The 25,000-nt window shown below is 46.0% G+C and overlaps 1 protein-coding gene across 1 annotated transcript in view; it reads left to right on the top strand.

Annotated features, from left to right (window-relative positions):
• Window positions 1–25,000, top strand: part of LOC310877073 (WD repeat-containing protein 26-like) — a 57,519-nt gene that overhangs the window by 10,542 nt on the left and 21,977 nt on the right. Inside the window, exons 3-6 of the mRNA XM_083790754.1 lie at window positions 5,341–5,397; window positions 11,107–11,243; window positions 14,998–15,095; window positions 23,999–24,155. Of these exons, the coding sequence (XP_083646880.1) occupies window positions 5,341–5,397; window positions 11,107–11,243; window positions 14,998–15,095; window positions 23,999–24,155 (449 nt within the window). The remainder of the gene's footprint in view (window positions 1–5,340; window positions 5,398–11,106; window positions 11,244–14,997; window positions 15,096–23,998; window positions 24,156–25,000) is intronic.

Genomic DNA, 25,000 nt, shown 5'->3' on the forward strand with positions numbered 1-25,000 from the left:
AACACAATGTTTTGGGCCGATGAAAATAAAGGCAGGAGACATAACACTATTTGTTTTGTTTTTCTTCTTATAAATTATTTGATCGGGCCCAAAACATTGTGTTCATTGTCATGATTTGTCACGATCCGAGTTGGCTTTGTCCGCGGCGTAACCGTCTTTAAATAAATACTTTAAGAAAAGTCTATGGGCAAAATGCATTGAGATTCATTGTTCATCGACTACCTTTTTTCACTGACAAAAACAAATGGAAACTAAATGAAAACTAAGCTACAATGACTCAAACTAAGACTAAATATACTGACAATTTCGTTGACAAATAAAAACTAGACTAAAATGTTAGGAAGGGACTAGTGGACGAGAGATCCAGTATAAGTCATTTTACACTTGGTTGCATGCTGAAAATAGCAGATCTACAAGCACGAGCTTGTAGATCAGCTATTTTCAGCATGTGTAAAAACACTCATTACGACGGCATCAAGGCCCGCCAAAATACATTTTAGTCGACTAAATCAACTGTAGATTTAGTCGACTAAAATCTTATGACATTTAGTCAACTAAAACTAGACTAACACTAAGACATTCCAGGTGACTAAAATGTGACTAAAACTAAATGGAAGTTTCAGTCCAAAGACTATGACTAAAACTAAAATAGAAATTTGCTGCCAAAAACAACACTGATAGCCAGACATCATCCTTTCCATATCTGACTGTCATGCATCTTTTCTAGCCGGTGTTGAAGTGAGACGAACCGACATTGTTGTTGTTCCTACAGGGCTCCAGAGGGATGGTAAATAATGTCCCAAGGTCATCATAGCGTTGGCTTTGGAACAGAGGCCACAGTCCTTATCAAGGTCATCATAGCGTTGGCTTTGGAACAGAGGCCACGGTCCTTATCAAGGTCATCATAGCGTTGGCTTTGGAACAGAGGCCACAGTCCTTATCAAGGTCATCATAGCGTTGGCTTTGGAACAGAGGCCACAGTCCTTATCAAGGTCATCATAGTGTTGGAACAGAGGCCACGGTCCTTATCAAGGTCATCATAGCGTTGGCTTTGGAACAGAGGCCACAGTCCTTATCAAGGTCATCATAGCGTTGGCTTTGGAACAGAGGCCACAGTCCTTATCAAGGTCATCATAGTGTTGGAACAGAGGCCACAGTCCTTATCAAGGTCATCATAGCGTTGGCTTTGGAACAGAGGCCACAGTCCTTATCAAGGTCATCATAGTGTTGGCTTTGGAACAGAGGCCATGGTCCTTATCAAGGTCATCATAGCGTTGGCTTTGGAACAGAGGCCACAGTCCTTATCAAGGTCATCATAGTGTTGGCTTTGGAACAGAGGCCATGGTCCTTATCAAGGTCATCATAGTGTTGGCTTTGGAACAGAGGCCACAGTCCTTATCAAGGTCATCATAGCGTTGGCTTTGGAACAGAGACCACAGTCCTTATCAAGGTCATCATAGCGTTGGCTTTGGAACAGAGGCCACAGTCCTTATCAAGGTCATCATAGTGTTGGCTTTGGAACAGAGACCACAGTCCTTATCAAGGTCATCATAGCGTTGGCTTTGGAACAGAGGCCACGGTCCTTATCAAGGTCATCATAGTGTTGGCTTTGGAACAGAGACCACAGTCCTTATCAAGGTCATCATAGCGTTGGCTTTGGAACAGAGGCCACGGTCCTTATCAAGGTCATCATAGCGTTGGCTTTGGAACAGAGGCCACAGTCCTTATCAAGGTCATCATAGCGTTGGCTTTGGAACAGAGGCCACAGTCCTTATCAAGGCCATCATAGCGTTGGCTTAGAATTATCGCAGGGCTGCGTATTAAAGGCCTCGTTAACCCATTCTGACCGGGCACCCATTTTGGTGTTGGCATCATGTTATGCTTTAGCTATTGAAAAATAGCAGATCTACAAGCTCATATCGCGCCACCGAGTGGCGCGATATGAGCTTGTAGGTCTGCTATTTTTTGAAAAATCGAAGAACAACTGACATTTTTAGAATCTGATCTCAGGTCAGAATGGGTTAATCAGACCAGTGTGTGTCCAGTGGAAACCTCGTATGAATCTGATCTCAGGTCAGAATGGGTTAAAGGAGAATTCCATACTAAAAGGCTTTCTTACCTTTCTTTGTAGTTGTTACGTCCCCACCAAAGAGGTCCAGGTGTTATTTTGTGCCAAAGCTCCTTATTGGCTATTTCCCCGCTACCATAAGCCCTAAATGAATTGCATTGAATTGAATGGGATGTATGGGGTGTTGTGCAAATTCGCTTATTTCCATCGCTCAAAATTATATATTTTTTGTATATATCCTCTCTTCATAATGTAAATAATAACCCAAGCGGCACACTTTACTAGTTATTTCGATGTTAATAAGCAAATTAGCACAACACCCCATAGCCCCATTCCATTCAATGCAATTCATGTAGGGCTTATGGTAGGGGAAATAGCCAATAAGGAGCTTTTGCACAAAATAACAGCTGGACCTCTTTGGTGGGGACGTAACAACTACAAAGAAAGGTAAGAAAGCCTTCTAGCATGGAATTCTCCTTTAAAAAGATCCCAGGCGAATAAGACCACTATATGCCGTAGGGCTGGACCACACATGGACATCATCAACAGTTCCTATCCTCTGTATTCAGAACGCAGACATCTTGCCAGCAAGGTGAGACCTATGGGTGACACTTCCCATAGGCAGGTTCCCATAGACAAGGTGATACCTATGGGTGACACTTCCCATAGACAGCCCGTTCATCCACACAGAAAAGTCCTCTCAAATTATATTAAACCATTCTGACCTGAGATCAGATTCTAAAAATGTCTTCTACATCCTGACAGTTTTCTGAAAAAGCTATGTTTCTACGTCAGTCGCTCTTCGATTTTTCAAAAATAGCAGACCTACAAGCTCGTAGCGCGCCACTCGGTGGCGCGCTATGAGCTTGTAGATCTGCTATTTTTCAATAGTTAAAGCATACCATAATGCTAACACCAAAAGGGGTTCCCGCCCAAAATGGGTTAAACAACGTCAAAATCACCAACATTGCAGATGTGGAGAAAGCTTGAATTATCCTCTTTCAATCTGTTAAAGTTTTTGTTTAATAAAAATCCACCGTAGACATTTTATGAGCTATACTTCCTGTCAAGAAATTCCTTTGCAGATTATTTTCTAAGTATCAGAGTTTTGGAAGCGCTCGTTTTCTGTAAAGCAACCTCCTGCTGCCTCTTAGAATGTGCACATTCTAAACGGGTGGTACGCCTGGGCTGTTGAGTGATAGTCAACGAGCGCTTCCAAACTCCAACACTTAGAAAAAAATCACCTTCAAGTAGAGCTGGGACTTGATTAAAAAAAAAATCTAATTAATCAGAGGCTTTGCGATTAATTAATCTAGATTAATCGCATTTTAATCGCATATCAATATTCAACCCGAGAACAGCGAGAAACCTTTTTTTAAATGTTTTTTGGTATCCCAGTGAATCAACGAATAGTGACTACAGGATACCACTCATTTTCAACATTTTACTGTCATTAATATACCTGTTGTGGAAATAATAATAAAAAGTCACCCCATTCTGTGTTGCCTAGAACTGGAGGTCTGGAAAAAAAATAGTAACAGTAACAAGTACATCTCAGTGACATCACAAAGCTGTACTTACTTCATATTGTTACTGTTTTTTGTCAGACCTCCAGTTCTAGGCAACACAAAATGGGGTGACTTTTTATTATTTCCAGTTTTCAGTACTATAGAAAAGCGTCCAGTGAGAAACGTTCCGCGGTGAAAAAAAGGTGCGATTAATTTATCTGTAGTTAATCGCGATTAATTTTTCTGTAGTTAATTAATCTAAATTAATCGCAATTAGTCCCGGCCCTACCTTCAAGGAATTTCTTGACGGGAAGAAGCTCATATAAAATGTCTACGGTGGATTTTTATGAAACAAACACTTTACAGACTGAAAGAGGATCATTCAAGCTTTCCCTACAGCTGCAATGTTGGTGATTTTGACGTTGTTTAATTTAATTCGAGAGGACTTTTCTGTGTGGATGAACGGGCTGTCTGTGGGAAGTGTCACCTGTAGGTATCACCTTGCTGGAAAGATGGCAGTGCTCTGAATAAAGAGAATTGTGAAAGATTCTTTATTTATGAAAGAAATACAATACAAGCTCAATGGCGTGTAGCACTCGGTGCCGCGCTATGAGCTGCTATTTATTTTTTTTATCGCGAAAATGTGGCGCAAATCTTTGAATGTATATTCTTTCAGAGCAAACGTTTTTCACTCAAATCTTTGAATGTATATTCTTTCAGAGCGAACGTTTTTCACTCAAATCTTTGAATGTATATTCTTTCAGAGTGAACGTTTTTAACTCAAATCTTTGAATGTATATTCTTTCAGAGTGAACGTTTTTAACTCCAGGGGTGTCCCTGGAACAACATGTTTTCAGATGGGGGTCGGCGGCTTAAATTTCATACAATTTTGGGGGTCGTTGACATGAAATATTGAGCACCACTTGATACAGAAACACGAGGGTATTTCAGAAAACTGTCAGGATTTAGAACGCATTCTTTTTTTTAAATTAATTGACATCAGACCTAAACGGCTTAATGTAGGCCAAGGCTCATATCCCATCTCCGGTGAGGACGTTGGCGAACACACACACACGCGCACACACACGCACACGCACACACACACACACACACACACACACACACACACACACACACACACACCAGTGTTGTCTTTGGCAGCAAAATTCGATTTTAGTTTAGTCATAGTCTTTGGACTGAAACTTAGTTTAGTTTTAGTCACATTTTAGTCACCTGGAAATGTCTTAGTGTTAGTCTAGTTTTAGTCGACTAAATGTCATAAGATTTTAGTCGACTAAATCTACAGGTGATTTAGTCGACTAAAATGTGTTTTGGTGGGCCTTGATGGCGTCGTAATGACTGTTTTTACACTTGCGACGCGTTGTGAGCTTGTAGATCAGCTATTTTCAGCATGCAACCAAGTGTAAAATGACTTTGATCTCTTGTCCACTAGTCCCTTCCTAACATTTTAGTCTAGTTTTAATTTGTCGACGAAATTGTCAGTATATTTAGTCTTAGTTTTAGTCATCGTAGCACAGTTTTAATTTAGTTTCCATTCGCTTTCCTCAGTGAAAAAGGTAGTCGACGAGCATTTTTCCTCTTAGTTTTAGTCGACGAAAACAACACACACACACACACACACACACACACACACACACACACACACACACACCCTGTGTGCATGCATACATGTAAAAGTGCTGATCTAACCAGTTGTACCCCCCCCCCCCCCCCCCCCCCCCCCTCCTCTTTGTTGTGTTTCAGGCTGAGAATGATCTCAACGAACTCAGAGCGCTGATGCATTCTCCCAACGCTATTGTGGTAAGAGCCGTTGCCAGGTTTGCTTGTTTGTTCTTTTTGTTTGTTTTTTGCGAGAGAAACAAGCAAAGCAACTCAGCCCAGAAGAAGCGAGCACTTCGCTATATAGCCTAAATGGGCGTGTGCATGTTTGTTTTTTTATATATATTGTTTTATCCCACGATTTTTGTAGCCCATTTTTCACCCCTGTGTCAATCATCTAATGTGATCCTGGGCTCTACACACCCTCCACCAACCTAGTCCCCATATATGGGGGACAAGGGGAGACCAACCTAGTTATATATATGGGGGACAAGGGGAGACCAACCTAGTTATATATATGGGGGACAAGGGGAGAGCAACCTAGTCCCCATATATGAGGGACAAGGGGAGAGCAACCTAGTCCCCATATATGGGGGACAAGGGGAGACCAACCTAGTCCCCATATATGGGGGACAAGGGGAGAGCAACCTAGTCCCCATATATGAGGGACAAGGGGAGAGCAACCTAGTCCCCATATATGGGGGACAAGGGGAAAACAGCCTAGTCCCCATATATGGGGGACAAGGGGAGACCAACCTAGTTATATATATGGGGGACAAGGGGAGACCAACCTAGTTATATATATGGGGGACAAGGGGAGACCAACCTAGTTATATATATGGGGGACAAGGGGAGAGCAACCTAGTCCCCATATATGAGGGACAAGGGGAGAGCAACCTAGTCCCCATATATGGGGGACAAGGGGAGAGCAACCTAGTCCCCATATATGGGGGACAAGGGGAGAGCAACCTAGTCCCCATATATGGGGGACAAGGGGAGAGCAACCTAGTCCCCATATATGGGGGACAAGGGGAGCAACCTAGTCCCCATATATGGGGGACAAGGGGAGACCAACCTAGTCCCCATATATGGGGGACAAGGGGAGACCAACCTAGTCCCCATATATGGGGGACAAGGGGAGACCAACCTAGTCCCCATATATGGGGGACAAGGGGAGAGCAACCTAGTCCCCCATATATGTGGGACAAGGGGAGACCAACCTAGTCCCCATATATGGGGGACAAGGGGAGAGCAACGGACTTGAACTCATGCTTCCTTCATGCCTGAGTGTCCAAGTTGCTCCTTTACACCTGGGGGAGTTTCCCTGGTTGGACGTAGCGCGTGGAAGGAACACCTTATTCCAACCAGTTCCTTTCCCCTCCATCAGGCGCCCCGGCTGGCCAGGGGAAGGCAGTATAGAGACCAGGATTACTGCATGTTTTTTGTGAGGGTACCTACCCTAGGGGACACGGGGAGAACATGCGTGTGCGTGTTTTAATGGTAAAGGGCGATTTGGAAATGGCTGATCTACAAGCGTTGTGTGTGCTTGTAGATCTACCAAAAACATTATAATATTGGAGAAATGTTGAAAATGTTGCAATATTCTTTTAAACATTTTAACAACACAAATGTTGTATGGGGGTCCCTGGCATGCAATGTGTTCAGATGGGGGTCCCTGGGGGTCTTCAGATGGGGGTCCCTGGGGGTCCCTGGGGGTCCCTGGGGGTCTTCAGATGGGGGTCCCTGGGGGTCTTCAGATGGGGGTCCCTGGGGGTCTTCGGATGGGGGTCCCTGGGGGTCTTCAGATGGGGGTCCCTGGGGGTCTTCAGATGGGGGTCCCTGGGGGTCCCTGGGGGTCTTCAGATGGGGGTCCCTGGGGTTCTTCAGATGGGGGTCCGCAGACAATAAAACACTGGTTTAAACGACATTAGGAAACGAGCAAAAACAAACACAACCCGTAGTAAGTATATTTACAAGAAAATCATGCCCAAGTGCGCTTATAATAAGCGGACGTGGCAACAACACTGCCCTGACGGTTAGGACTGGGAGGTTCTAGAATGCTGCTGACCCCTCTGACCTTTGACCCCACTGACCTCTGCTGTGGCTTCTAGTTGGAGGACTAGGCATTGACACTAAGGGTTGCCCACCTTCCCCTGGCAGCTAAATAAAACACTAAGCGTTGCCCCACCTGCCCCTGGCAGCTAAATAAAACACTAAGGGTTGCCCACCTGCCCCTGGCAGCTAAATAAAACACTAAGGGTTGCCCACCTTCCCCTGGGAGCTAAATAAAACACTAAGGGTTGCCCACCTGCCCCTGGCAGCTAAATAAAACACTAAAGGGTTGCCCACCTTCCCCTGGCAGCTAAATAAAACACTAAGGGTTGCCCACCTTCCCCTGGCAGCTAAATAAAACACTAAGGGTTGCCCACCTGCCCCTGGCAGCTAAATAAAACACTAAGGGTTGCCCACCTGCCCCTGGCAGGTAAATAAAACACTAAGGGTTGCCCACCTGCCCCTGGCAGGTAAATAAAACACTAAGGGTTGCCCACCTGCCCCTGGCAGCTAAATAAAACACTAAGGGTTGCCCACCTGCCCCTGGCAGCTAAATAAAACACTAAGGGTCGCCCACCTGCCCCTGGCAGCTAAATAAAACACTAAGGGTTGCCCACCTGCCCCTGGCAGCTAAATAAAACACTAAGGGTTGCCCACCTGTCCCTGGCAGCTAAATAAAACACTAAGGGTTGCCCACCTGCCCCTGGCAGCTAAATAAAACACTAAGGGTTGCCCACCTGCCCCTGGCAGCTAAATAAAACACTAAGGGTTGCCCACCTGCCCCTGGCAGCTAAATAAAACACTAAGGGTTGCCCACCTGCCCCTGGCAGCTAAATAAAACACTAAGGGTTGCCCACCTGCCCCTGGCAGCTAAATAAAACACTAAGGGTTGCCCACCTGCCCCTGGCAGCTAAATAAAACACTAAGGGTTGCCCACCTTCCCCTGGCAGCTAAATAAAACACTAAGGGTTGCCCACCTGCCCCTGGCAGGTAAATAAAACACTAAGGGTTGCCCACCTGCCCCTGGCAGCTAAATAAAACACTAAGGGTTGCCCACCTGCCCCTGGCAGCTAAATAAAACACTAAGGGTTGCCCACCTGCCCCTGGCAGCTAAATAAAACACTAAGGGTTGCCCACCTGCCCCTGGCAGCTAAATAAAACACTAAGGGTTGCCCACCCAGGGTTGCCCACCTGCCCCCTGGCAGCTAAATAAAACACTAAGGGTTGCCCACCTGCCCCTGGCAGGTAAATAAAACACTAAGGGTTGCCCCACCTGCCCCTGGCAGCTAAATAAAACACTAAGGGTTGCCCACCTGCCCCTGGCAGCTAAATAAAACACTAAGGGTTGCCCACCTGCCCCTGGCAGCTAAATAAAACACTAATGGTTGCCCACCTGCCCCTGGCAGCTAAATAAAACACTAAGGGTTGCCCACCTGCCCCTGGCAGCTAAATAAAACACTAAGGGTTGCCCACCTGCCCCTGGCAGCTAAATAAAACACTAAGGGTTGCCCACCTGCCCCTGGCAGCTAAATAAAACACTAAGGGTTGCCCACCTGCCCCCTGGCAGCTAAATAAAACACTAAGGGTTGCCCACCTGCCCCTGGCAGCTAAATAAAACACTAAGGGTTGCCCACCTGCCCCTGGCAGCTAAATAAAACACTAAGGGTTGCCCACCTGCCCCTGGCAGCTAAATAAAACACTAAGGGTTGCCCACCTGCCCCTGGCAGCTAAATAAAACACTAAGGGTTGCCCACCTGCCCCCTGGCAGCTAAATAAAACACTAAGGGTTGCCCACCTGCCCCTGGCAGCTAAATAAAACACTAAGGGTTGCCCCACCTGCTCCTGGCAGGTAAATAAAACACTAAGGGTCGTCCACCTGCCCCTGGCAGGTAAATAAAACACTAAGGGTTGCCTACCTTCCCCTGGCATCTAAATAAAACACTAAGGGTTGCCCACCTGCCCCTGGCATCTAAATAAAACACTAAGGGTTGCCCACCTGCCCCCTGGCAGCTAAATAAAACACTAAGGGTTGCCCACCTTCCCCTGGCAGGTAAATAAAACACTAAGGGTTGCCCACCTGCCCCTGGCAGCTAAATAAAACACTAAGGGTTGCCCACCTGCCCCTGGCAGGTAAATAAAACACTAAGGGTTGCCCACCTGCCCCTGGCAGGTAAATAAAACACTAAGGGTTGCCCACCTGCCCCTGGCAGCTAAATAAAACACTAAGGGTTGCCCACCTGCCCCTGGCAGCTAAATAAAACACTAAGGGTTGCCCACCTGCCCCTGGCAGCTAAATAAAACACTAAGGGTTGCCCACCTGCCCCCTGGCAGCTAAATAAAACACTAAGGGTTGCCCACCTGCCCCTGGCAGCTAAATAAAACACTAAGGGTTGCCCACCTGCCCCTGGCAGGTAAATAAAACACTAAGGGTTGCCCCACCTGCCCCTGGCAGCTAAATAAAACACTAAGGGTTGCCCCACCTGCCCCTGGCAGCTAAATAAAACACTAAGGGTTGCCCACCTGCCCCTGGCAGCTAAATAAAACACTAAGGGTTGCCCACCTGCCCCTGGCAGCTAAATAAAACACTAAGGGTTGCCCACCTGCCCCTGGCAGCTAAATAAAACACTAAGGGTTGCCCACCTGCCCCCTGGCAGCTAAATAAAACACTAAGGGTTGCCCACCTGCCCCTGGCAGCTAAATAAAACACTAAGGGTTGCCCCACCTGCTCCTGGCAGGTAAATAAAACACTAAGGGTCGCCCACCTGCCCCTGGCAGCTAAATAAAACACTAAGGGTCGCCCCACCTGCTCCTGGCAGGTAAATAAAACACTAAGGGTTGCCCACCTGCTCCTGGCAGGTAAATAAAACACTAAGGGTTGCCCACCTGCCCCTGGCAGCTAAATAAAACACTAAGGGTTGCCCACCTGCCCCCTGGCAGCTAAATAAAACACTAAGGGTTGCCCACCTGCCCCTGGCAGCTAAATAAAACACTAAGGGTTGCCCACCTGCCCCTGGCAGCTAAATAAAACACTAAGGGTTGCCTACCTGCCCCTGGCAGCTAAATAAAACACTTCTGGGGCGATGCCTTGCCAAAGAGTAGTGGTTAGCCGATCACCCCAGAAATGGCTGTATCTCTGCTCTGTGAGGCCGGACATGTACAGTGAACTGTTGTTATGTTTGTGTCATGTCTTGACATCATTCTTGGCAGTGCGCATGCACGCACACACGCATACACACACAAACAAACGCACACTGGGCTTTGCTGCTTTGTGGAGTTTTTGTGTTACTGTCTCCTGGTCCTCAGATGGAGGCAATATTAAACTTTCCATTCAGCTGCTCCAGCGAGATTACTGTCAGAGAGGATGAGACTCCCATGTAGCACACTACACAACCTCATGACAGTACCGTGTGTTTTAATCAACACCAATATGTTTTGGGACAGACAGACAGACATGATTGCTTGCTGGAGCTCAAAGCACCAGGTAGCCATTTTGGGGTGTCTTGTAAACATGATTCTGTCTGTCTGTCCGCCAAGGAGCGGTGAGCTGCAGCCGTGCCTGAATTGAATTGATGCTGAGTGCCAAGCAGGGACTGACCCCCCAATCCAAGGGGGGGGGGGGGGGGTCCTTTTGGTTTTGGCAGATAACTTCCGATAATAATAATTGCTAAAGAGCGTTTTTATTATAACCTTTTTAAGAATTGTCTAAATTAATTTTAACTGGGTCTTTCTGCTCTCTCCCTCTCTCTCTCTCTCCCCCTCCCTCTCCCTCTCCCCCTTCTCCCCCCTCTCTCTCTCCCTCCCTCCCTCCCTCTCTCCCCCATCTCCTCCCCTCCCTCCCCCCCCCCCCCCCCCCCTCAGCGTATGAAGTTCCTCCTCCTTCAGCAGAAGTATCTAGAGTATCTGGAGGACGGGAAGGTCCTGGAGGCTCTGCAGGTCCTGAGAGGAGAGCTGACGCCTCTGAAGTACAACACGGACCGCATCCACGTCCTCTCAGGGTACGTAGCGGTTAGCGTAGCATCCACGTCCTCTCAGGGTACGTAGCGCTTAGCGTAGCATCCACGTCCTCTCAGGGTACGTAGCGCTTAGCGTAGCATCCACGTCCTCTCAGGGTACGTAGCGCTTAGCGTAGCATCCACGTCCTCTCAGGGTACGTAGCGCTTAGCGTAGCATCCACGTCCTCTCAGGGTACGTAGCGCTTAGCATAGCATCCACGTCCTCTCAGGGTACGTAGCGCTTAGCGTAGCATCCACGTCCTCTCAGGGTACGTAGCGCTTAGCGTAGCATCCACGTCCTCTCAGGGTACGTAGCGCTTAGCGTAGCATCCACGTCCTCTCAGGGTACGTAGCGCTTAGCGTAGCATCCACGTCCTCTCAGGGTACGTAGCGCTTAGCGTAGCATCCACATCCTCAGCGGGTACGTAGCGTATTGTAGCGGATAGCACCATCTAATAGAGCCTATATGATAAAACACTGTTTTAAAAAAGAAATGCCACGCACACATTTAAAATGAACCAGTATTTAATATGTAAAATCCATGATATTTACATTGGAATGAATACATTGTCATGATTTAGAAGACTTTTTTTCTTTTCTTTTTAGTAATACATTTCGACGTCAGGCCTAAATGGGTTAATCTGCCCGGCTGTCCCTGGGTTTGTTTATGGCCAATTTGTCCACCAATTACCCTTCGGAAAATGTTCTCATAATCCAATGTTCTGAGACACAGGTGACCTGCGTTCTGTAAAATAATTTGCCTCGCCTGACCTAACTGACTGTGTTGCCTTCCATATCTGCACACCACACACCACACACTACACCACACACTACACACTACACACTACACACTACACAGCCGTCTTGCACCATCCAGATCCAACGCCGTTCCGATCGATTGTCAAAATCGACGCAAACGTTCCAATCAATGCCGGCGGTGTTTCTCCTGCAACATGCTGCTAGCAGGACTCTAAAGACTTCATTATCTCATTGATTAGCTGGAATGGATTGGCGGCCTTATCAATCTGTCGGTCACGACCTTATTGATCTGTAACCGCTTGGTCAATGTAGCTGCTGTCTGTCTCCACCAGGCCGAAGGCATGGGGAGAGAGTATGTTTTATTGTCTCCACCAGGCTGAAGGCACGGGAGAGAGTATGTTTTATTGTCTCCACCAGGCTGAAGGCATGGGGAGAGAGTATGTTTTATTGTCTCCACCAGGCTGAAGGCATGGGGAGAGAGTATGTTTTATTGTCTCCACCAGGCCGAAGGCATGGGGAGAGAGTATGTTTTATTGTCTCCACCAGGCCGAAGGCATGGGGAGAGAGTATGTTTTATTGTCTCCACCAGGCCGAAGGCATGGGGAGAGAGTGTTTTATTGTCTCCACCAGGCCGAAGGCATGGGGAGAGAGTATGTTTTATTGTCTCCACCAGGCCGAAGGCATGGGGAGAGAGTATGTTTTATTGTCTCCACCATGAAGGCATGGGGAGAGAGTATGTTTTATTGTCTCCACCAGGCCGAAGGCATCGGGAGAGAGTATGTTTTATTGTCTCCACCAGGCCGAAGGCATGGGGAGAGAGTATGTTTTATTGTCTCCACCAGGCCGAAGGCACGGGGAGAGAGTATGTTTTATTGTCTCCACCAGGCCGAAGGCATGGGGAGAGAGTATGTTTTATTGTCTCCACCAGGCCGAAGGCATGGGGAGAGAGTATGTTTTATTGTCTCCACCAGGCCGAAGGCATGGGGGGGAGAGTATGTTTTATTGTCTCCACCAGGCTGAAGGCATGGGGAGAGAGTATGTTTTATTGTCTCCACCAGGCTGAAGGCATGGGGAGAGAGTATGTTTTATTGTCTCCACCAGGCCGAAGGCATGGGGAGAGAGTATGTTTTATTGTCTCCACCAGGCCGAAGGCATGGGGAGAGAGTATGTTTTATTGTCTCCACCAGGCTGAAGGCATGGGGAGAGAGTATGTTTTATTGTCTCCACCAGGCCGAAGGCATGGGGAGAGAGTATGTTTTGCACTCCGCCCGTGTGTGTGTGTGTGTGTGTGTGTGTGTGTGTGTGTGTGTGTGTGTGTGTGAGTGTGTGTGTGTCCCTTAACCGCTAATCTCCGGCACCGTTGGCCCGATCCATTCCAAACTTTGCACACACACTCCCTGGATGCCAACGATGAACCTCTACCCAAATGTCCCTGAACGGCATGTTATAGCGCCACCAGGAGGCCGACTTTTGTAAAACGTTTTTTTTTTTATCCCACAAATCGTTACACTATCTCTATAGTCATGTGCGCAAGACGGACCTGTCCGATATTTCATATTCCATCCTAATTGGCTAACATTGGCTTTCAAAGTTTGCAGGACTGGCCCGTTTTGAACAAAAAGCCTCAAATCATGAACGCAGCGTGCAATTTACGTGCAATATTTCACCCACTTTTCTACTAGGCTGAGGAATATATCCCACCCTTTTCACATTGACCTGTTATAGCGCCACCAGGAGGCCACAACCTGACCTGCCCTGGTGGAGACCTGTCCTGTTATAGCGCCACCAGGAGGCCACAACCTGACCTGCCCTGGTGGAGACCTGTCCTATTATAGCGCCACCATGAGGCCACAACCTGACCGGTTGTGGCCTCTGCCTTTTCACTGCCTTTTCACTGACGGAAACTTTGTGGCCATCGTCTGAAAACCCTCCTCTTCAGTAGCACAGCCTCGACGACCTAAAGGTCTAAACTTATCGGAATTTAGATTTCATGTCTGCATTTCATGTAGACGTAGCACTCCATGCGCTCACGGCTTTACTGTACCGATACTGTTAGACACATGTTAGGTTTCTTCACTTCCTTATGATTCTGGATGACTGTGTTGTGTATCTGCAGGTATCTGATGTGCAGCCATTCAGAGGACCTGATGTGTGTGTGTGTGTGTGTGTGTGTATATCTGCAGGTATCTGATGTGCAGCCATTCAGAGGACCTGATGTGTGTGTGTGTGTGTGTGTGTGTGTGTGTGTGTGTGTGTGTGTGTGTGTGTGTGTGTGTGTGTGTGTGTGTGTGTGTGTGTGTGTGTGTGTGTGTGTGTGTGTGTGTGTGTGTGTATCTGCAGGTATCTGATGTGCAGTCATTCAGAAGACCTGTGTTATGTTGTGTATCTGCACGTATCTGATGTGCAGCCATTCAGAGGACCTGATGTGTGTGTGTGTGTGTGTGTGTGTGTGTGTGTGTGTATCTGCAGGTATCTGATGTGCAGTCATTCAGAGGACCTGATGTGTGTGTGTGTGTGTGTGTGTGTGTGTGTGTGTGTGTGTGTGTATCTGCAGGTATCTGATGTGCAGTCATTCAGAGGACCTGATGTGTGTGTGTGTGTGTGTGTGTGTGTGTGTGTGTGTGTGTATCTGCAGGTATCTGATGTGCAGCCATTCAGAGGACCTGATGTGTGTGTGTGTGTGTGTGTGTGTGTGTGTGTGTGTGTGTGTGTATCTGCAGGTATCTGATGTGCAGTCATTCAGAGGACCTGATGTGTGTGTGTGTGTGTGTGTGTCTGCAGGTATCTGATGTGCAGTCATTCAGAGGACCTGATGTGTGTGTGTGTGTGTGTGTGTGTGTGTATCTGCAGGTATCTGATGTGCAGTCATTCAGAGGACCTGATGTGTGTGTGTGTGTGTGTGTGTGTGTATCTGCAGGTATCTGATGTGCAGTCATTCAGAGGACCTGATGTGTGTGTGTGTGTGTGTGTGTGTGTGTGTGTGTGTGTGTATCTGCAGGTATCTGATGTGCAGTCATTCAGAGGACCTGCGCTCCAAGGCAGAGTGGGACGGTAAAGGAACGGCCTCGCGATGCCGACTCCTCGACAAACTACAAAGTGAGACGACTCAACTCAACTCAACACAACGCAACGCAACGCAACACAACACAACACAACACAACGCAACGCAACACAACACAACACAACACGACTCAACTCAACTCAACTCAACACAACGCAACACAACACAACACAACACAACGCAACGCAACGCAACGCAACGCAACACAACGCAACGCAACACAACACAACACAACTCAACACAACGCAACGCAACACAACACAACACAACACGACTCAACTCAACTCAACTCAACGCAACGCAACACAACACAACACAACACAACACGACTCAACTCAACTCAACACAACGCAACGCAACACAACACAACACAACACAACGCAACGCAACGCAACGCAACACAACGCAACACAACACAACACAACACAACGCAACGCAACGCAACGCAACACAACACAACACAACACAACGCAACGCAACGCAACGCAACACAACACAACACAACACAACACAACGCAACGCAACACAACACAACACAACACGACTCAACTCAACTCAACTCAACACAACGCAACACAACACAACACAACACAACGCAACGCAACGCAACGCAACGCAACACAACGCAACGCAACACAACACAACACAACTCAACACAACGCAACGCAACACAACACAACACAACACGACTCAACTCAACTCAACTCAACGCAACGCAACACAACACAACACAACACAACACGACTCAACTCAACTCAACACAACGCAACGCAACACAACACAACACAACACAACGCAACGCAACGCAACGCAACACAACGCAACGCAACACAACACAACACAACTCAACACAACGCAACGCAACACAACACAACACAACACGACTCAACTCAACTCAACTCAACACAACGCAACACAACACAACACAACACGACTCAACTCAACTCAACACAACACAACACAACACAACTCAACACAACACAACGCAACACAACACAACACAACACGACTCAACTCAACTCAACTCAACTCAACACAACGCAACACAACACAACACAACACGACTCAACTCAACTCAACTCAACACAACACAACGCAACATGACTCAACACAACACGACTCAATTCAACTCAACACAACGCAACACAACACAACACAACACAACACAACACAACACGACTCAACTCAACTCAACTCAACACAACACAACGCAACATGACTCAACACAACACGACTCAATTCAACTCAACACAACGCAACACGACTCAATTCAATTCAATTCAAAGGGCTTTATTGGCATGAGAAAACATACGTTTACATTGCCAAAGCAGAAAGAACAATACAACAATACAATTAAAACAAAAATGATGTACATTTGAAGGTCAGAATCTTCAATAGATCAAATTATATGTACCAAGGTCACTCAATGCAGGTATAGTGCAGGAATATACACAATGATTAGTCTTTAGGGTGGTTGTGTTCCATTTGATATCCTTCTCCTATCACAGCAACTCACAAATATTGCTGCTGTGTTTTTGCACATTGTTGTACTTCGCCCAGCAGATATGGGATTTTTTTGTCATTGGTCATGTTTTCAAAATCTCTGTGTGTGGTTGTAATCTGTGGGAAGTATGTGTCTCTGATGTCTTGGTACAATGGACAGACAGTATGTGTCTCTGATGTCTTGGTACAGTGGACAGACAGTATGTGTCTCTGATGTCTTGGTACAGTGGACAGACAGTATGTGTCTCTGATGTCTTGGTACAGTGGACAGACAGTATGTGTCTCTGATGTCTTGGTACAATGGACAGACAGTATGTGTCTCTGATGTCTTGGTACAGTGGACAGACAGTATGTGTCTCTGATGTCTTGGTACAGTGGACAGACAGTATGTGTCTCTGATGTCTTGGTACAGTGGACAGACAGTATGTGTCTCTGATGTCTTGGTACAGTGGACAGACAGTATGTGTCTCTGATGTCTTGGTACAGTGGACAGACAGTATGTGTCTCTGATGCCTTGGTACAGTGGACAGACAGTATGTGTCTCTGATGTCTTGGTACAGTGGACAGACAGTATGTGTCTCTGATGTCTTGGTACAGTGGACAGACAGTATGTGTCTCTGATGTCTTGGTACAGTGGACAGTATGTGTCCCTGATGTCTTGGTACAGTGGACAGACAGTATGTGTCTCTGATGTCTTGGTACAGTGGACAGACAGTATGTGTCTCTGATGTCTTGGTACAGTGGACAGTATGTGTCTCTGATGTCTTGGTACAGTGGACAGACAGTATGTGTCTCTGATGTCTTGGTACAGTGGACAGTATGTGTCTCTGATGTCTTGGTACAGTGGACAGACAGTATGTGTCTCTGATGTCTTGGTACAGTGGACAGACAGTATGTGTCTCTGATGTCTTGGTACAGTGGACAGACAGTATGTGTCTCTGATGTCTTGTTACAGTGGACAGTATGTGTCTCTGATGTCTTGGTACAGTGGACAGACAGTATGTGTCTCTGATGTCTTGGTACAGTGGACAGACAGTATGTGTCTCTGATGTCTTGTTACAGTGGACAGTATGTGTCTCTGATGTCTTGGTACAGTGGACAGTATGTGTCTCTGATGTCTTGGTACAGTGGACAGACAGTATGTGTCTCTGATGTCTTGGTACAGTGGACAGATGGTTAGGAAGTGTAGCTCGGTTTCCACTTCATTTTGTGTGCAGTGGGTGCTAGGGCATTAACATAATAATCGAATAGTCGAATAGTCGACTAGCAAAACACTAGTCAACACTGTTAATTGACATCCGATTATTTATTGTTTTTCTTTTGCTTTTCTACAGCAGACATGCAGGCATGCAGCTGTGAGCTCTGTTTTGTTGGTAGTTCGCCAACTTCAGTACTAATCCATTCGTGGCTGATTGTTTTCATATCATACACAAGCCTATACTGTACGCTATACTGTACGTGGGTTTTGCCGTCACTCGTGTAGGTGCGGTGGGCGGCGGAGCGGCGGTGTCACTAGCAGCATTCGAGACAGATCCTCTTTGGGAAAAGCATAATGCGATAATTATGCCTCATAGGCTCATACGCTCAATGGGGACAACTACAGTGTGTAGATACTTTTACTATTGGTGAGTTTATTACTGTAGTTTGTTCAACAAGTTAGATTGGAGACGTGTCGTCGTCGTCCGGTACAGTAAAGTATAGCAGGAGTTCCTCCTCACTCTGCCCAATATTATCCAGTTTGGTGACAGTCAAACTACGGTATAGCTCTTGCCGTGATTTCATGTTTCTTCATGCTTATCCAACAAAAAAACAAACCGCCATGCCACACGATCATAGTTATAATAGTCGTGATGGAGTTAAGTAGTTGATCATCTTCATAGCCTGGCAGCCTGCTAGATAGCAAACCTAGCATGTAATCATAACCTCCTCCTAGCTTGTAGCTCCTTCTAAAAACCAAAGGAACGGTGGTTGTAACTTGTTGTTGAACATTTAGGGTTGTATGAAAAACATGGCATGGTTCATTCCTCCTCCTCCTCCCCGCTCCAGTCTCCACTCTCCAAACATTGTGAACAACGTAACATGCTATGCTGCTCCGTAGAACGGTCTTGCGCATCAAAAATAGCAGATCTACAAGCTCACAACGCCTCCATCCGTGAGTCATTGTGGACTTGCAACTTTGACTTGAAACAGCTGAGCTAATTTCGGCCAATCAGAGCGGCATTCAGCAGCGTAATCTAGTAAGAGAGTGGCGACACTCGCGTTGACTCCCACTGTAACAATGGAATGAGGAAGTGCTCATTCTGTCTCAATGGGATAGTTCCAATGTTTGGAACTATAGCCCATAGGCACCCCGCTTTGTCTCAATGGGATAGTTCCAATGTTTGGAACTATAGCCCATAGCACCCCGCTTTGTCTCAATGGGATAGTTCCAATGTGTGGAACTATAGCCCATAGCACCACACTTTGTCTCAATGGGATAGTTCCAATGTGTGGAACTATAGCCCATAGGCACCCCGCTTTGTCTCAATGGGATATTTCCAATGTGTGGAACTATAGCCCATAGCACCCCGCTTTGTCTCAATGGGATAGTTCCAATGTGTGGAACTATAGCCCATAGCACCACACTTTGTCTCAATGGGATAGTTCCAATGTTTGGAACTATAGCCCATAGCACCCGCTTTGTCTCAATGGGATAGTTCCAATGTGTGGAACTATAGCCCATAGGCACCCCGCTTTGTCTCAATGGGATATTTCCAATGTGTGGAACTATAGCCCATAGCACCCCGCTTTGTCTCAATGGGATAGTTCCAATGTGTGGAACTATATCCCATAGGTACCCGCTTTGTCTCAATGGGATAGTTCCAATGTGTGGAACTATAGCCCATAGGCACCCCACTTTGTCTCAATGGGATAGTTCCAATGTGTGGAACTATAGCCCATAGCACCACACTTTGTCTCAATGGGATAGTTCCAATGTTTGGAACTATAGCCCATAGGTACCCGCTTTGTCTCAATGGGATAGTTCCAATGTGTGGAACTATATCCCATAGGTACCCACTTTGTCTCAATGGGATAGTTCCAATGTGTGGAACTATAGCCCATAGGCACCCCACTTTGTCTCAATGGGATAGTTCCAATGTTTGGAACCATAGCCCATAGGCACCCCGCTTTGTCTCAATGGGATAGTTCCAGTGTGTGGAACTATAGCCCATAGCACCCTGCTTTGTCTCAATGGGATAGTTCCAGTGTGTGGAACTATAGCCCATAGGCACCCGCTTTGTCTCAATGGGATAGTTCCAATGTGTGGAACTATAGCCCATAGGCACCCGCTTTGTCTCAATGGGATAGTTCCAATGTGTGGAACTATAGCCCATAGGCACCCCGCTTTGCGGTGAGATCTAAGTGTGTCACCACTCTCTTAGTACTATTCCACTCGGCCTGCATTCACCGGCTCTGTTTTGCTTCACTCACTGGCTGTTTCAGAACACGATGTTTTAATGCTTGATTGGATGGAATAAATATATTTTACCGCCGACTAATCGACTATAAATCGATTTTGATGGTAGTCGAGTCGACTATCAAAAATCACGTTTGGTTAATGCCCTAGTGTGTGGTTGTAATCTGTGGGAAGTATGTGTCTCTGATGTCTTGGTACAATGGACAGTGTCTCTGATGTCTTGGTACAGTGGACAGACAGTATGTGTCTCTGATGTCTTGGTACAATGGACAGATGGTTAGGAAGTGTAGCTCGGTTTCCACTTCATTTAGTGTGCAGTGGGTGCATAGTCTGACTTCTCTCGGGATACAGGTCTGCCTCTCTCGGGATACAGGTCTGCCTATGACGGCCTTTCTCGATTGTGAGACTGTGCTCACTGAGTCTGTACCTAGTTAAGATTGTTCTTTGTTTTGGGTCGGTCACGGTGCTCAGGTATTCTGCCACTGTGTATTCTCTGTTTGGGGCCAGATAGCATTCTAGTTTACTTCTTTCCAATGTGTCAGATAGTTTTCCTTTGTGGCTCTGTTTGTGTTTGTTTCAACTCACTCTAGAGAGACTCCGATCGATCGGACACAGATTTAAATCGGCCGATATTCACTCTAAATGACTCGGTCGGTGATCGGCAAATTGACCTGATCTGGAGAAACGGATCTTTTATACCATTTAAGTGGTATAAAAGTCAATTAGATACAGTATATAGTATACTGTATAATATCCTTTTGCTTTGTGACAGGCCTCAACATTCTCACCCCTTCCTCCACACACACACACACACACACACACACACACACAGACACACAGACACACACACACACACACACACACACACACACACACACACACACACACACACACACACACAGACACACACACACACACACACACACACACACACACACACCAGGCATTGACTTTAAAGGACCACTTCACCACTTTTCAACCTATCTTCATATAATAGGTCCTCACTAATAATCATTCAAAAATGGCACAATGTTTTTCTACTCGGTCTGTGTCTCATAGGAGGGCTGTGGGCAGTTCAGAAACCGTCTTCCAGTGACATCATCATTAGGCAGATTTATTTTTAAACAATATTTTTTTTACAAAAATGTTTAGATTTTCATTATCTTGAGAACGATGGCTTCCATTTTCGAATTGCAACTTTTCAGGACTAGAAAAGCCTGCAGTTTCTATTAGCTTGTATTCCCCATCGATGATGTCACTGGAAGACGGTTTCTGAACTGCCCACAGCCCTCCTATGAGACACAGACCGAGTAGAAACAAATCGCACAATGTTTTTCATGATTATTAGTGAGGACCTATTATATGAAGATAGGTTGAAAAGTGGTCCTTTAAGGCTTGTCCACTTGTCTGGGACAAGTATTAAATCTTCCCGGACAAGTCCGTTGGACAAGTGACTCTTGGTTTAGCTTTTTCTGTGACGCTCATACCAGCCGACAATATGGTCTGGCATTATTATTGTCTGGCTTTCCTCATCATCAGCTTTCCAATATTGTCAATAGCCCTAGAATGTCTGTAGTCTTACATACATAGTCATGTATTCTAAATACCAAATACAGACGTATATGAGTTATGTTATGAGTTAGCAGACTGACCCCGTCAGCACTGCGTGCATACTCACCCAGTAATTAATTCATAATTCCTTACCCCATTCTGACCGGGAACCCATTTTGGTGTTATAGCATCATGTCGTGCTTTAGCTATTTAAAAATAGCAGACCTACAAGCTCATATCGCGCCACCGATTGGCGCGATACGAGCTTGTAGGTCTGCTATTTTTTTTTAATCGAAGAACGTCTGACATAGAAACATAGCTTTTTCAGAAAACTGTCATTTTCAAACAGACATTTTTAGAATCTGATCTCAGGTCAGAATGGGTTAGACTTTGAGTCAGATATCGTCCTCTAGTTTCATAGCCATGTGGAAGTTCTGGCAGAACTCATACGTCATGTAAAATATCGCCACTTTTTACACAAGGAAAAGAAGCTAGACTGAAAATGTAAAAAACATCCGGTAACACTTTACAATAACGACCTGTTATAAAGCATTTATAAACATTTATAAGCAGTTTGTAGTAAGAATAATAATCATGAACAATCATTGTTGACATCCGTAAATTTTTACCTAAACATTTATAACTCTGTTTAAACATCATTTATACGTTATTAGTAAGGTATTAGTAAGTAGTATAACCATTCACATAGTTATAAATGTTTAGGTAAACATTTACGCATGTCAACAAACAGTCTGTTCATGATTATTACTCATCTACAAACTGCTTATAAATGTTTATAAATGCTTGATAACAGGTCGTTATTGTAAAGTGTTACCAAACACAATGGACCAAACACAATGGACAGGTGTGTGTTTTGAAGCACAGACACATTATGGTTCACACAATGGACAGGTGTGTGTTTTGAAGCACAGACATGGTTCACACAATGGACAGGTGTGTGTTTTGAAGCACAGACATTGTGGTTCACACAATGGACAGGTGTGTGTTTTGAAGCACAGACATTGTGGTTCACACACAATGGACAGGTGTGTGTTTTGAAGCACAGACATTGTGGTTCACACAATGGACAGGTGTGTGTTTTGAAGCACAGACACATTATGGTTCTCACAATGGACAGGTGTGTGTTTTGAAGCACAGACACATTATGGTTCTCACAATGGACAGGTGTGTGTGTTTTGAAGCACAGACACATTATGGTTCTCACAATGGACAGGTGTGTGTTTTGAAGCACAGACACATTATGGTTCTCACAATGGACAGGTGTGTGTTTTGAAGCACAGACATTGTGGTTCACACAATGGACAGGTGTGTGTTTTGAAGCACAGACATTGTGGTTCACACAATGGACAGGTGTGTGTTTTGAAGCACAGACATTGTGGTTCACACAATGGACAGGTGTGTGTTTTGAAGCACAGACATTGTGGTTCACACAATGGACAGGTGTGTGTTTTGAAGCACAGACATGATGGTTCACACAATGGACAGGTGTGTGTTTTGAAGCACAGACATTGTGGTTCACACAATGGACAGGTGTGTGTTTTGAGATTGGTGGTGGGAGATTGATCACACAACCTATTCTGTGTGCCCCTCACTGTACCTACTGTACATCTGTGCTTCCTAAAGTGTTGATATGTTCAGTCCTGTACTCATCACTGTACTGTACTCAGACAGTATACTGTACTCATCCCAGGCCGCTCAGGGCTCGAAATTAACTTTTTTACTTGGTAGCGCTTGTGCTACCAATTTCAAAATGAAGGAGCACCAGAAAAGAATTAGGAGCACCCACCAAAATCTAAGGAGCACCAATATGTAATCGATTTTTTTACATTCATAAAAACAATAATATAACGTGTGGTTTACAAATAACATGAAATGACTCTCCACAGCGTACCTGCCCCCCTCCATCATTAACCCTGTAATGTGTCCCTGTGTCCACAGCGTACCTGCCCCCCTCCATCATTAACCCTGTAATGTGTCCCTGTGTCCACAGCGTACCTCCCCCCCTCCATCATTAACCCTGTAATGTGTCCCTGTGTCCACAGCGTACCTCCCCCCCTCCATCATTAACCCTGTAATGTGTCCCTGTGTCCGCAGCGTACCTCCCCCCCTCCATCATTAACCCTGTAATGTGTCCCTGTGTCCACAGCGTACCTGCCCCCCTCCGTCATTAACCCTGTAATGTGTCCCTGTGTCCACAGCGTACCTGCCCCCCTCCATCATTAACCCTGTAATGTGTCCCTGTGTCCACAGCGTACCTGCCCCCCTCCATCATTAACCCTGTAATGTGTCCCTGTGTCCGCAGCGTACCTCCCCCCCTCCATCATTAACCCTGTAATGTGTCCCTGTGTCCACAGCGTACCTGCCCCCCTCCATCATTAACCCTGTAATGTGTCCCTGTGTCCACAGCGTACCTCCCCCCCACCGTCATGCTTCCTCCCAGACGTCTCCAGACCCTCCTCCGTCAGGCGGTGGAGCTCCAGAGAGACCGCTGCCTCTATCACAACACCAAGATGGACGCCAGCCTGGACTCTGTCTCCATGCTACTGGACCACGTCTGTAGCCGGTCAGTACCTCTCTCTCTCTCTCTCTCTCTGTCTGTCTGTCTCTATGTCTCTCTATCACAACACCAAGATGGACAGCACTGTCCATATTTTGGGCCGATCAAATCATTAGAAAGAAGAAAATAAAGGCAGGAGACATAACACTATTTGTTTAGTTTTTCTTCTTATAAATGATTTGATCGGCCAAAAACATTGTGTTCATTGTCATGATTTGTCACGGTCCGAGTTGGCTTTGTCCACGGCGTAACCCTCTTTAAATAAATACTTTAAGAAAAGCCTATGAGGAAAAATGCATTGGGATTCATTTCCTGGGCCACTCGTTGTTCTGAAAGGGGGAGAGACTGCGACGCTCTATAGGCACTTGCTGCACTTGTTATCTGTTACTTAACAGATTTTATACATAGGACGTCTGAGAACGTCATAAGGATCCCGAAATATTAGTACTATTGACGTGTGAGGACGTCCTAGCGACGTCCCAGCGACGCGGGGCGAGATAAGAATATTCAGAATTTTTCCTATTTTTTTTTTTGGCATTTTGCTTTTCGCTTGCCGTATGCTAACGCTCAGTGCAACTATTAGCTTGTCATTGACTCCCATGTTAGCGCGGCGGAAAGAATGACTCGTATCTCCTAATCCAGGGCGCTCTCCGTGGTGATGAATGGATCGATATGCTGGCGCTTCATTTCTGCTCCTCATCCGTCTCTCCCGCAAAATATGAACGCTTTTTGGAGCGTAAAACAATATATTAAGATGATCGGGGATGTTGAGGTCACTTTGTAAGGCTTTCAAAGTAAAAGCGATCAGACAACTCTGGCACTCTATATAGCCTTTATTTTGAAGGCACTTC

Source organism: Protomyctophum parallelum, assembly GCF_964188405.1.
Source record: "Protomyctophum parallelum genome assembly, chromosome: 19".
NCBI classification, from domain to species: domain Eukaryota; kingdom Metazoa; phylum Chordata; class Actinopteri; order Myctophiformes; family Myctophidae; genus Protomyctophum; species Protomyctophum parallelum.